The sequence below is a fragment of the Rhodamnia argentea genome, chromosome 8 (assembly GCF_020921035.1).
Source record: "Rhodamnia argentea isolate NSW1041297 chromosome 8, ASM2092103v1, whole genome shotgun sequence".
NCBI lineage: Eukaryota > Viridiplantae > Streptophyta > Magnoliopsida > Myrtales > Myrtaceae > Rhodamnia > Rhodamnia argentea.
This window is the reverse complement of record NC_063157.1, coordinates 22,265,236-22,278,424: the sequence shown is the minus strand read 5'-3', so window position 1 is coordinate 22,278,424 and position 13,189 is coordinate 22,265,236. Positions and strand designations below refer to the sequence as shown.

The window sequence follows — 13,189 nt, the reverse complement described above, 5'->3', positions numbered from 1 at the left end:
TCATCGGGGGTAGGCGTAAGTCCCCCCACGGGTAATGGGAACTGGAATCGGGTGCAAATCTTGCGACCCAGGCTTCTTTGGGGGAATATACACATCCGAATTGGGAAATGCAGGCTCCTTTGCGATTGTGGTGTGCAAATCTTGCAACCCAGGCTTCTTTGGGGGAATATACACATCTGAATTGGGAAATGCAGGCTCCTCTGCGATTATGGTGTGCAAATCTTGCAACCCAGGCTTCTTTGGGGGAATATACACATCTGGATTGGGAAATGCAGGCTCCTCTCTGATTGTAGTACCGGGAACTGGAATCGGGGTCGCAGGCTCCTCTCCGACTATAGTATCGGGAACTGGAATCGGGTCCGTAGGCTCCTCTCCGACCGTGGTATCGGGAACCGAAATCGGGATCAAGTCGGGAGGCTTCATGTTAACAAATTCGGGTGGACCAAAACGGCGAGGAGGCGTCGGGGGAGGAGGGAAAGGACTGCTTTCTTCATGCATGATGGGAAGGAAAAGAAAAGAAAAGAAAAAACAAAAGAGATCAGTCAGCAATGTTAGAGACAAACAATCAAAATGAATCAAGAAGAGAGTAGATACCTATGCCGCCGATGGAGCACAAAGCACTACACATTACGAGAATGATCGCAAAGCTCGCCATGGATTATGCACACTAGAGATTCGGGATGGGAGAGCCGTGGAAGATTAAGCTCCGCTTAAATAGAGCAAGATTCATGGTTGGTTCTAGTACGAGGTTCTCTTCAGCTCGCAACTAGAGTAGAGAGTGCTTCACTAATCTTGGTCGAGGAATCGCGCATTTACGTTTCTTGTCTATTCAGAATCAGAAATGATCGACGACTAAGGCAATATTCTCTTCGCTTCGCAGCTCGCCTAACTCCATATAAAGGATTGGCTTTTTATTGTTTTTTGTCTTCTTCCTTTAGCTGACTGATGAAGACGGTCAACTAGAAACCAACCCCCCAAAAAACATGCAGATATTTACGACAAATGCCTGAGGGTCTTCGCTCGTGGAAAGCCGCAGCTTCAGGGGCATTTTTGGAATTTCACTTTCGTTCTCGACTCAATTGACGCCGACCACCTTCCGTAATTTTTCTCATATGAGATTCCCGCGAACACATGGTTGTCTCTCAATGATATTACATGCTTGCCATCCCTGACCCTCAGCATGCAACTAACTCCAATTCACGCATGTTCAATTATACTGGTAAATGGTAAATTGGCGAACAAAATATGTAAAAGTTAAAAGAAGAAAGTGAAATCTATAAAAGTTTTTCCTTTCAAATTATACTGGTAAATTTCGACCGAAAAAAAATATTATACTGGTAAATGGAAACTCTTGTAGTAATTTCCACTTCCTGCTTATGTCGGAATAATCATAAAAACTAAACAACAAAGAATATTGGCGTAGAAAGTATGTAGAAGTTAAGAAGAAAGTGGAATCTAGAAAAGTTCTTTCGTTTTGGTAAAAGAAATCCAGAAAAGTTGAGCGAAAGCTTAAAATGGTCTATCTTGTGAGAGGCCACTCTTCATCTCTCCCTTTAAAAAAGTATAACTTCGAAAGAGGATTTTATAGATTTATCATACAATGTAACGTGATACCGAGAGAGAATAAAGAGAGCAACGCAATATTTAAACGGAGAAGTTGATGGAGTATGCAATGGTGCTACCTCTACTTAAAAGTTTGGACAGGCGTTGATCTTTAAAAAGATATGAACGTCATTTTTTATGCCCTTTCACAGCTTGTCATCCACAGACCGTCATCAACCCAATACATTCGACAACTCCTTGTTAGTACCATATTGATAATAATTTGAGCACTCCAATATTCTCTCTCCCCGGAATCACATGGTCAATTCGGACACAAAACCCCGGATGCCTTGGCTAGTATGTTGTGGTGCACATCGATTTTCCAACAAAAGGTTGCTAACCGAGTTCGTGGTTTCATCTACAGCTTCGACATATCCGATACATGAAAATTTAAAATCTAACGGATAAATTCTATTTTTTTTTTCTGAAAAAAGCGAAGGTAAGATTTAATCTAGAAGTCAACTGAAAATGAAATTTGAACCTCGACAATTTGAGCAGTATATCTAAGCCTTCTGAAATATATTTAGTTGCTTATTTAAAAAAAGGGGGAAAAAAAAAAAATCCTTTCTTGATGTTTTTTAAAAGAAACTGTTAAGCAGGGACAGGAAAGTCATTTTGCAATACACCGACTCGCGAGAAGTGGCAGAACGGAAAATGTGAAACCCACTCCCATTTTGGCAGTTAGTTTTGGCAGGTACCCTCTCACACTTCAAAGGGAAAAATTCTGAATAAGGATTTGAAGTGTTCTAATTTTTTCAAATAAGGGTTCGAAATAGATTTTGTTTCAAATAAGACAGGAAGTGCTATCTTAATTTTAAAGAAGGGCTTGGACCAAGGGTATTTTCATCATTTATTTTTTTATTTTATTTACGTTTTTTATTTTTATTTTTTTTCCTTTGGTTTTGGCATTATGGCATTAACATTTCCAAGGTATCCGAAGTTCTACATCTTTATGTAAGAAATCGATTGTGACTTTTTTCAGAAAAGTATCAAAAAAGTTATAAACCTATTGCATTTGTGTCAATTCAAAGCGCCAATTCAGTCTAAACTTTTTACATTTGCGCCAATTAAGTTCATCGGACCAATTTTGACCGAAAATTGCTAACGTGGACGTCTGTTGTCCTACATGGCATGTCCGGGGTTGACATAGACAATTTTTTAATATCTCTTTAATATTTTAAATAATTTCTATGATTTCTTCTTCTGTTTTTTCTTTTTACACTTATTTTTTTGGGGCATGGCAGGGGTTGCTAGCTAACCCCAGGTGAGGGTGAGGGCATCGTCGGCCTCTCCCATCCCCCGCGAGGGCCGCGATGCCCTCGCCCGGCCAGAATCTAGGGGAGGGTTCGCCATCCACAACGAGGTTCGCCGACCCTTGCTTGGGTCGGCAAGGGTCGATCGGCAAGGCTTGTTTGCCCCCAATAAAGAAAAATGTAACAGAAGAAAAAAGGAAAATATTTTAAAAAATATTCACGTTAGTACCGGTCGTGCCACGTAAGACAACCTGCATTTACGTCAATAATTTTTGGTTAAAATTGAGAGAATGGACTGAATTGGCATAAACACATAAGGTTTAGAATTGAATTGACGCCAATAAAAACTTTCGGACGAAATTGGCACAAATACGATAGATTTAGAATTTTTTTTAACACTTTCACCGACTTTTTCCCTACAAAAGAGATTTGACTGGATTTACATATTAAACAACATTTGCCCTAACTCTTAATTCAAGCGAATTGTCTTCGTGGACAGGAAATGATTGAACTTCGGACCCAATTTGAGATTTAATATATCAAACATTGTCGGTTATAAAAATGGAAAAAATAGACGAAGGAAGGGGAGTAGCAAAAAATTTGAAGCCGGCTACAAAAGTCCTTTTCCATTAAATATTCGAGCCTAGGCGCGCCCAAGTGGGCCTACGTCGAAGGACTCGAGCTCATAAAGAAAGAAAATTACTTGTCACGCCTGCGCAATTTGGGTTTTCAGCCTTCTCGGCTCAGGCAAGCCTGATTTGACCTAATAAGCTGATGAAATAGCTTATAAATTTGGTGTTCTTTCAAGAGGGTCTCATAATTTGTGCCATTGTCGTTCTACAGTGTCATGTCGAAGCAAAGGTATTTGAACGGATATGACTAACTTGAATAACAAGACGCATCTGTCTCAACACGAATAAAACACGCCCGATAAAGTAGATAACGTGACACGAATTCATCAACACTATTATCGAATCTGTCATTGGATTCTATGTCGACGTATGTTAACCTATTTACTAATATAAGTTCACTAGTATACACAATAAACATGCAAAAAGCGTTTACACGTGATAAGTTACAATAACACAACCAACGCATTTCCCAACATTATCACATTAGTCTAAAGTCTTTATTCTCTACACCATTTGCATTGATCAATGTAACGACATTCCCATGTGATATATATCAATTATTTTCCAAAAGCACGAAGATCAGCATAATATCTGGCAATCCATTTTTTTTTTTTTTTATAATCTCAACCTCAGTTTTTTGCTGCTTGACCAACTAGATAAGATCTTTTTCTGTAGCTGGAGGTAAGTCCAAACAATGAGAACTTCCTCGTAAAAAATTGCTTTTACAGCGTTATTTTCAGCAATCCAATCACTTTCTATAAAATCGAAAATAGAAAGATCAGCCATTCCATTTGACTTTGGTTCGACACGAATCGAGTCGACACATACCTTTAGCTGTGGAGACCGCGTCAATAGAATCTGAAATACTCTTCAAAACCCTACAGTTGATGATATATAAAAATCACTTTGAAATCTTATTCATTTCAGCGATGTTTTCATAGAAATCTATAGGTTTTGATGCTTCACGTACCCGCCATTGCTAAAAGGATCTTGAAGCCCATTGGAGAAAATAATGTTGCCAGTGAACCAGTGCAAAGCAAGTTTTATGTCCTGCAATTTCCCATAGTCAATAGGAAAATGAAAGATTGTCCTATGTAGTTTGGTGTGTGTGCGCGTGTATATATACATATTTAAAGAGTATTATGTGTGTTTGTGTGTGTGAGAGAGATTTTATTTCTATGTCCGTGCTTGACCACTGTAATAAGTAGCAGCCCCGTGTAATCGAGGTGCGACGCCGAACTTTCTCTTCCGGACATATTCTAACTCATTTAGGCTGGAGGGAGCTAGTTGAAACATGGTATTGTTGGTGACACTCCAAGGAGCCACCGTCTCGCTACATGCCTGCGAACCCAAACAACCTCCATTTTCTTAGGACAATACAACATTCAAGTCAGTTTCACCTTATAGTAGTAAACTACAATTCGTTCATGATATCTGACTTTAGTGTGTAACTGCCAATACCAACCCAATTCAGTTTGAGATGGACGTGAAGGTGTATTGACGTAGCATGTCGAATTTCCGTAGAAAGGGACGAGGCCTGCTAAAATCTTTGTGAGAATGTCATTTCTTGGAGAAGCTCCATCAATGGCATTGCACATCACTTCCACTGGACGTGTGAATGGATCGTTGTTCATAGCAACCACTGCGTAGGTCCCTTTCAAGAATTGCTTGAGCTGTGAAGAACTTTCCAAGGGTCTAACAAAAAGATATATGTAATCAGATGGATATTCGTCTATAAAGCATATCCTTTAATACAATATGATCCATGATCCCAATTCCATCATCCACGCACCTGCAAATTTTGAAAGTTTTGCTCAATTTCGCGAGACCATGATGCTCAGATGCAACTCTATCGATTTCCTCCCAGGATCTTCTTATGGTTTGGTGGCAAGAAAAACTAGTTTCCTGAAAAATTACCCAAACAATTATTCAAGTGATCGATTTCAATACAAGGAAATGCATGCTTAAGGAAGAAGGTATAAATCGAGAAAATTAAGATCACCAAAATATCTTTTGCAACTACTGAGAAGTATATATCCTGAGGCGCGATATCTTGATAGTCGAAAATTGGAGCGGATGATGCCAAAGCCCCGAGCGCCACATGAGGATACTTCAATCGGAACAATGAAGCTAGTTCTGAAAATAAAATATATGAAGATTGAAAGACAAACTTATGATTGATATGTAGAATATATGTTGTTGATCTTTTCCTCGTGAACCTGATGGTAGGAACTTTCTTCAATGCCATTCAGGGCAAGCTATCGAACTTTATATGGGAAAAGCTCTATCCACGATGTGTTCAAGAACATTGACCTTCGGCAGATTATGTGTGTTTATTACATCCTACTACAATCAATGGGAATCGTACATTAGAACAATTCTCTCCAACGTAAGGAGTGGCCTAGTTTCTTTAATTTCGATTTAAAGCAGAAGTCATGTTGCTGATATCTGAAAATTTATTCACTTACTTCCCCCTTATGATCCTCCAACGACAATTATCGGAGAATATTTGGCAGTCAATTTCTGTTTCAGGTATAAAAGGAGTTCCACCGAATCAGCAAGAGCTTGCGCCGAGCTGAAATATCCACGAATGTTAGTGTCACTTAGAGCTTTGTCGAGTGTCAATCCGTACGGGATTGGATTTCCGTAAAACCGATGCTGCAAGAAAATCAACTTTATACTCGTAAATTGCGTGAATACGTACATATGCATGCCAAACATAAGAGAAAAATAAGGTATAACCAGGCAAATTATATAGGGCGTTTTATTACCTCTACATAGACCAAAGCGCTTTAAACTGGGCCGCGTTATCCGTCATGAACCCGATATTATCCATGATGAGGTCGAAGGGTTCTTCTCCACCGAGATAAACGAAGGTTCGGGCACTTGCATTTGTGCCACCCTAGTATTTGGAATCGATCACATATCTTTGTCCGAAAGCATTGTAACTTTCCGGCCTGTAATTAAAATGATCGAGGGTTTGGTTGTAAAAGAAAGTCCGGAAGTTCTTCAACGAGACGGAAGCTCGAACTGCTGATGTAGGATTTTGAAATTATGTTCAGCCGAATACGCTCCGCTTCGGAATGTAGTAACCATCTGAGTTCTTCCCGGTAGCAACACAAGCTGTGATGAAAAAGCTTCAGAATGATCTAAAGGCTATAAAGTGATGAAGACATGTTAGGGTGTGTGGTTATCGCTTAGGCTAAAGCATGTATGCCAAGAGGAGGATCCTTGGAGATGTTTTCTTGGCTTCAACCAGGTCACATTTATATGGAGTAACCCACGATCCCAATTGGTATTACTATGTTCTATGCCAAATTACATTAAAACTGTTGAATTATTTCTCGGGCTTGAGCCTGTGTGCAAGACCTGATTCGATTGGAGGATGTAGATCTGTTTGTCAAACCAAGGATGTTGGAAAAGAAAAGGAATCTCAATGGATCATTACGTTATTTGGATTAAAATTTACTTTCTTGGAGGCCACACACTAATTCACGTAACGATTTCTTTCCTGTTGAAGAAAACTGTCCTAAGGTTGCCGCACCAAAGAAACAACTTACTTTCTTTATCTTTGTTCTTATCTATTATTGAAATGGCCTTCTTGAATCAATTGATTATCCATATCTTTGTAGTAGCAATTCAACATATCATTGTTTCGAAGCGAGAAGATTGGCATATATTCGGCTATCCTCACTTCGGGGTTTCGCTGCATGACCAACCAGTCTGGACCGGCTTGTGTCTTTGGTTATAGATCCAAGCAATGGGAACTTGCGAACATATAATTAGTGGTGAGAACATACTTTGAGTTTGAGCCCGTGAAGGAAACCGATTCAAGTAAAAAATTGAAATCTAAATAGGGCTTGTGGTTTGACAACCAAACAAGCAAGAAAATTACAAAATACTTTCTACTTTGGATTTAGATTCCTAATTTGAGTAGGTTTCCTTCTCTTGATTCCATTTGAGCGATTCACAGGTACGCGGGATAAGTCGCAAGCAACAAATAAAGTGTCCTGGTTATGTGCCTTTCTTTGTATAGACAGCCGCTATACCGTCTAAATCGTTCTTTAGGACCTTAAGATTAAAAAAGAGATCAAATTGTTAAGCGTGATTAAGTAACGTAAAATTTACTCTTCGGATGGATGTACGGTGATGAGCATTCAATTTCTTATACTCACTGCTACTGTAAGGATCTCGATGCCCATTTGAGAAAATAATATTGCTACCAAAGCTCCGATAATTAGCTCTATATCCTTCAACCAAAAAAGCAAAAAAAAAAAAAAAAGAGGTAGAGGTAGAGGACGGCGATGGTAAAGCTTACTTTCAATTTTATGCAAAAATGTCGACACCTAAATTTTGACGATGCATTTACATTGCATTTGGCCATTTTAAAACGTATCCGCATTGAATAAATTTCATTGGCTCGATGGTGGATTGCATGACATCTAAGTTGGAAAAGCAAAAGCACCCAAAGCAATGGCAAGATTATGGGACGAATCAAAACGGAAAATATAATTCTTGGCAATAAAAAAGGCGGTGATTGGGGCAATCGGGAATTAACGAGAAAAATCTGGCCGTAATTGAGGATAAAATTAAAGGCGTGATTATTTCTACTAATTTCTGAAAGTTGATAGATTCGTGGCCAAAGAATGGAAAAGTTGGTCAAATTCGGATAAACCGTGAATGGAGTGGCGGATAAGGTTTAATGAGTGGGCTGTCATCAAGAACACTGGACCGGACCAACCGATCTAGTTCGGTTCCCAAGCAGTCCAATTGAACCGATAAAGACAATTAGTACTCTTTGCCAAAAATGAAGTTTAGGCATGTGGCGAGTAATTTGCTTAGAGCATTCTATTTGAGAGGGTATTTCTTTTGCGAAAACCAGGGCAAAACCAAATCATGCTTGCCTTCATGTATATGGAGTAGGGAGAACAAGAGGTAACCTTCCTTCTTTTCGTCACAAGGTGAAGCATTCGATGCCATATTCCTTACACCACTTCCTTTTCTTTGATAAATATAAAGTTGGAGATGAAAAACATGGGACGGGCATTGTTCGAGCTAAGTAGCATTTTTCCGATATACACCTGAAAGTTTGCTCCATATCCTACTGAACTAAGATCGACTGGACAAAGTCCTCGATTCTGTTTCTGATTGTCCGGCATGGCTAGAACTGGTGTTTCGGCTTGTAAGTCTTTATGAATTCAAGGGAAGAGGTTATATCAGCAAAACCTAAGCAAGGTGTCTGACTAATACATAAGAGTATCATTTGCCGTGGCCAAAGACACATCTCCCGGTGACCAACCATAAAAACTGTCAGTACCAGTTCTTATCTATCAGTAATTTTCCTCCCAAGACTATCCATGACTCCAATAGAATGATCAAGACTCTCCAATAATCAGTAATGGCACTCATATCAGCAGATGACCAATTACAGCGACCAATCAGCAGAAGGCAAAACATGCCCGAGGTGACTGCAAATTTAGCCGCATATCATAGATTATACTTGAATCCCCCAGAACAATTAGAAAAACTTTCACTCGTATTGAATGAGCTCGGCATAGGAAAATTAGATAAAAGGAGACTCTAGGGCATCCAATGATGGTGCAAAAGGCAACATCAATGAACAAAAAGCACAAAAACCATATTATCGACTAAAGATAACTGTATGTCATTCCTTCGATGTAGTTTACCCAATTCATGTACATCCTCTGAAGTAAAGCATATATATTTCCATGTTTATAACTGATGAAAATCCATTCTCGATAATCTATTGACAAAACAAGATTCCCGAATTTCATGCATCAAGCCTCAGGTAGGCAAATATGGAGCTCATCCTTTTGAAAATCTCATCTTCCTCCCATATCGAACTACCAAAAAGTAAACGAAGACTAAATGTCAGCTTAAACTATTAACCTTGGACGGCACAGCAAAAGACTGGCCTGCATCTGGTTAAGCAATGTCTCTCTCATGCCAACTTGTCCTTTCCCTCCTCGAAGCGCGTATGCTCAGTCTTTTTATTCGGCACAAATAAACCCAAGTATGAGGAACCAGTGTCTCCTTGACATTTTCGCCGGAATTCACCTGTCTCCGGTATTTGAGAGCCACTGTTGACGAGGCCAGTCTTAATCCAGGCGGTATTGTTCAAGTCTAGGGCCACAGACATCAGGTCTAGGGTTGAATAGGAGGGAGGTTCCTCATAGTCGACAAAGTCGGGCCCTAACAACGAACTTTCAGAATGCAACCCAGTAGGAGAAGCACAGCAACCATAGCCACAATGTGGAGGAATCTTGAGATCCTCATGAGCGTCATCAAGAAAATTGTGGGCCACAAGCTCTGTTTTAAAGGCCAACATCGACGGTCCCTGAGCATGCATATCCTTTGAAAATCCTGAGCCAGTTGAGGAGTTTCTTTCTGGTTTGTAAATCCTAAATGCGCTAACCCGTGGCTGGGGCCGAGAAACTGTGTTGTGTGTTGTTTCAGCAACAGAAAGACCATCCCTTCTTTGTGCTTCGGTTTCATTCTGTTTCAGTCCATTCTCGATGGCAATCTCTCTTCCATCTTGGGGCCTGTTTGATTGACTATCCTCTGCAGACATGGTCTCTTCAGAAGATGCATTTGTTTCTACAGGCCAGCTATCTTCCATCATATCTGTAGGTCTGGTTTGGGACCTCCCAAGCCCTATGCCCTTGCGCCTTAATGTAGAATTCCAATGATTCTTGATTGCATTATCTGTTCTACCAGGCAGGAGTTTCGCTATAGCCGCCCATTTGTTTCCATGCAAAGCATGAGCTTTAATTATGATCAGGTCCTCCTCATCTGCAGGAAGAGTAAACAACCATCTTTCAAATTGTCAATAAAACGTAACAAGGCAAGACAAATCTAACTTGGACTTTCAATAAAGACGTCAATCATCCCATAGGTTCGGCTCAGCAGCAGCTTCAACAATATTTTCGATGTTCTGAGTAGTGAGAGGCATAGAAACAAGCCCCTTGTTTCAAAACTACAGAAAACTGACTTCTCATTGAAGCAACTTTGAGAAAGAAAGAAAGTTGCCCAATGAATTATGCCACCAGCAGCTTCAGCAAATTTTTCAACACTCTAGATAGCAGTAACAAGACTCCAGTTCTGCAATTACTGAATCTTGACTTAGCCCTCAAGCCTTAAAACAATTTAGCATTGCAAAAACAAGTTACATTAGCACCAGGCAAAAGCTACAAATGTCAAGCAGTTACCCCAATGCAGATCAGATCTCACCCTTCTTGGTGCATTTGATATCAAAATAGTGACTTGAGGTCATAAAAGCTAATTTCCACTTGGCAATAGAAAAATTAAATCCAAGTGAAGCAAGTATAAAGATGACACGAGGTGTATGTGTGATAGTACTAAAAAAGATGTGAAGCAGTGAGAGGCAAAAAGCAATTAAATCAAATTCCAGAAACAGATAAGAGATTCAAGCTCAAAAAGATAGATGGAGTTAAACTTAGATAGCAACGGGCAAGCTCCAAAACAAACAAATAAAATAGCTCAGTATATGACCGTATTCAAGACTTCCGAGTCATCATAAAAATACAGAATAGCGAAACTAAGTTGCACAGGACAAGTTCAGGATAACATGATCTTTCTGCACCACTCTCTCTGGAGTAGATTAGGTCCTGTGGACATTTATCTCAACACTCTTGCGTTTTAAAGCTGCAGTGGAGTCTTCTAAACATATATTCCCAATCGAATTAAAAATAAAAGGAATCAGCATATTGCAACTAGACTCATATAAAATAATGGAATCATTTTACTCCTTTTGAACTGCTCTATGGAGAAGATGATGCTCTACAGATTACAGAACTCATGGTAATTCATATCAGCTGCCGGCCTTTTTGGGAGCGAAAAACCAAGTAATAGCAATTAATTGCCTAACTCAACAAAAGCCATTGTAGCTTATACTCCTACAAGAATTATCAAAGTTTCCTCACATGCTTTGCACATTATACAGGATGCACAGATATGCACGAGCATGTGTGCTAGAATATGGCCTATGGCAGTGACTGTAAAAGCATTCGCTTTCATTATCGTGCAAAGTTCAGTGCTACCTCTGTCAACTCTACGATCACAGTACACATTCATTCATTTTCTTAGAGCACCACAGAAAAGATTGAGGTTCCCTAAGATAGTACATGATAATCCTTGGCATGAATATGACAAATGGCAATGACCTGTATAATTGCATGAATTTCTTACTCGTGCAAGATATTGGATGCCACCTTAGATTACACCACACTCTCACGAATCGATTACCTAAGTTCCAAGACTCATTTCAAAGCAACCGGCAGCGGCATTTCTCAGAGAACTCCAATCCAGCTAACAAGTCCCACCCGCACGGGCAATATGCATCAATGCTCAGTCAACACCAATCCAAACAATTCAACAGTTCCATCTCTTCGAATCGCGGACATCGACCGCACGTTAATACCGACATAGCAGATGAAAACCTCGCCGTTCACCACTGAATACCAGTTAAAAAAAAAAAGGTCATTACCATTGAATGGCTTGCGCTTGACGCTAGGATCGAGCTGATTACACCATCGGAGCCGGCACGACTTGCCAGAGCGTCCAGGAATGCCACGCGCGATCAAGCTCCAATTCCTCGCCCCGAACTTAGCCACGAGTCCAGTCAGCACTGCGTCCTCCTCCGGCGACCAGGGCCCCCTCACTCTGCTACCGCCTCCGCCATCGGCGATTCCAGACTCGCCGCCGCCGCCGCCGCCGCAGTCGGCGACCGGCATTTCTTCTTCTTCTGCTGCGAGTTGCCGAGCCTCCTCCTTCAATTTGACGTCCGTGCCCGTTGCGGTCGCGCGGTCCTCTTCGTCGATGCTCGATTTGGTACCACCGACCGGCTTCATCGCCGCTTGGTCCGCTCCGGGGAGCGAGAACTTCAGCTTTTTCTTCTAATTTTTTTCCTTTTGCGCTTCAAAATTGATGTTTTGAAAAGTCGCTTCGGTGCCTTTCTTTTAAGCGAGAGAGAGTGTACCTGCCAAAACTAACTGCGGAAACGGGAGTGGGGTCACGTTTTCCATTCTGCCACTCCTCGTGAGTCGGTTTATGGTAAAATGACTCTTGTGTCCCTTCTTAACAATTTCTTAGTGTAAAAAAAAAAAGATCATTTTTTTTGTTCATAAATCAGTTATTCTATTTTTCCGTTTTTCATATAAGCCACTAAATATTTTCTAACCCTGCTCAAAATGTCGAGGCTCAAATTTCAGTTGACTTCCAGATGAAATCTTGCCTTCGCCTTTTTCAAAGAAAAGAAAGCTTATCCAGCTAGATTTTGATCCTTTGTGCCTATGCATGAGATAATAGATATGCCGACGCTAGAGATGAAATCACGAACTCGATTTGCAATTTTTTGTTTTTTTTTTTAAATCTATTTTCATCCTTTTATATTTTATTTTATAAACCACACTGTGTGTCTTAAGTGTCGTGTGATTTTGTTGAAAAATCAATTTGGACAAACAACACACTGGTCAAGTTGTTCGTATTTTGTCCGAATTGACCCTCTGATGCTTAAGTTAGCATTATACAAGCTTGACATCGACGAGGATGGTGAATAATCAGATAGAGAATACTCGAGCGCTCAAATTATTATCTATATAGCACTCTTGAGTCTTGAGGGGGTGTGAGATTTTAGCGAATAGGTGACCGTCTGTAAATAAC

The 13,189-nt window shown here is 40.2% G+C and overlaps 1 protein-coding gene and 1 pseudogene across 2 annotated transcripts; both read right to left on the bottom strand.

Annotated features, from left to right (window-relative positions):
• Positions 1 to 6,533, bottom strand: LOC115755717 (annotated as a pseudogene).
• A 2,603-nt stretch (positions 6,534 to 9,136) lies between these two features.
• LOC115755739 (transcription factor MYB1-like) lies at positions 9,137 to 12,465 on the bottom strand. 2 transcript variants are annotated; one of them, XM_048284599.1, is made up of 3 exons: positions 12,231 to 12,465; positions 12,015 to 12,200; positions 9,137 to 10,300 (listed from the first exon to the last, which is right to left on the bottom strand). In XM_048284599.1, the coding sequence occupies exons 1-3, from the start codon at positions 12,376 to 12,378 to the stop codon at positions 9,450 to 9,452; spliced, it is 1,185 nt and encodes a 394-aa protein (XP_048140556.1). In that variant the 5' UTR covers positions 12,379 to 12,465; the 3' UTR covers positions 9,137 to 9,449. The 2 variants fall into 2 exon arrangements, with proteins under 2 accessions (XP_048140556.1, XP_030551114.1); XM_030695254.2 differs by having other exon boundaries at positions 12,015 to 12,465.
• Between the last annotated feature and the right edge of the window lie 724 nt (positions 12,466 to 13,189).

Coding starts and splice junctions, on each gene's coding strand:
- LOC115755739 (XM_030695254.2), bottom strand. CDS start 12,378: ATGAAGCCGGTCGGTGGTACCAAATCGAGCATCGACGAAGAGGACCGC. Junction 10,301..12,014: donor CAAGCGCAAGCCATTCAATG/GTAATGACCTTT, acceptor CTCTTCCTGCAG/ATGAGGAGGACCTGATCATA.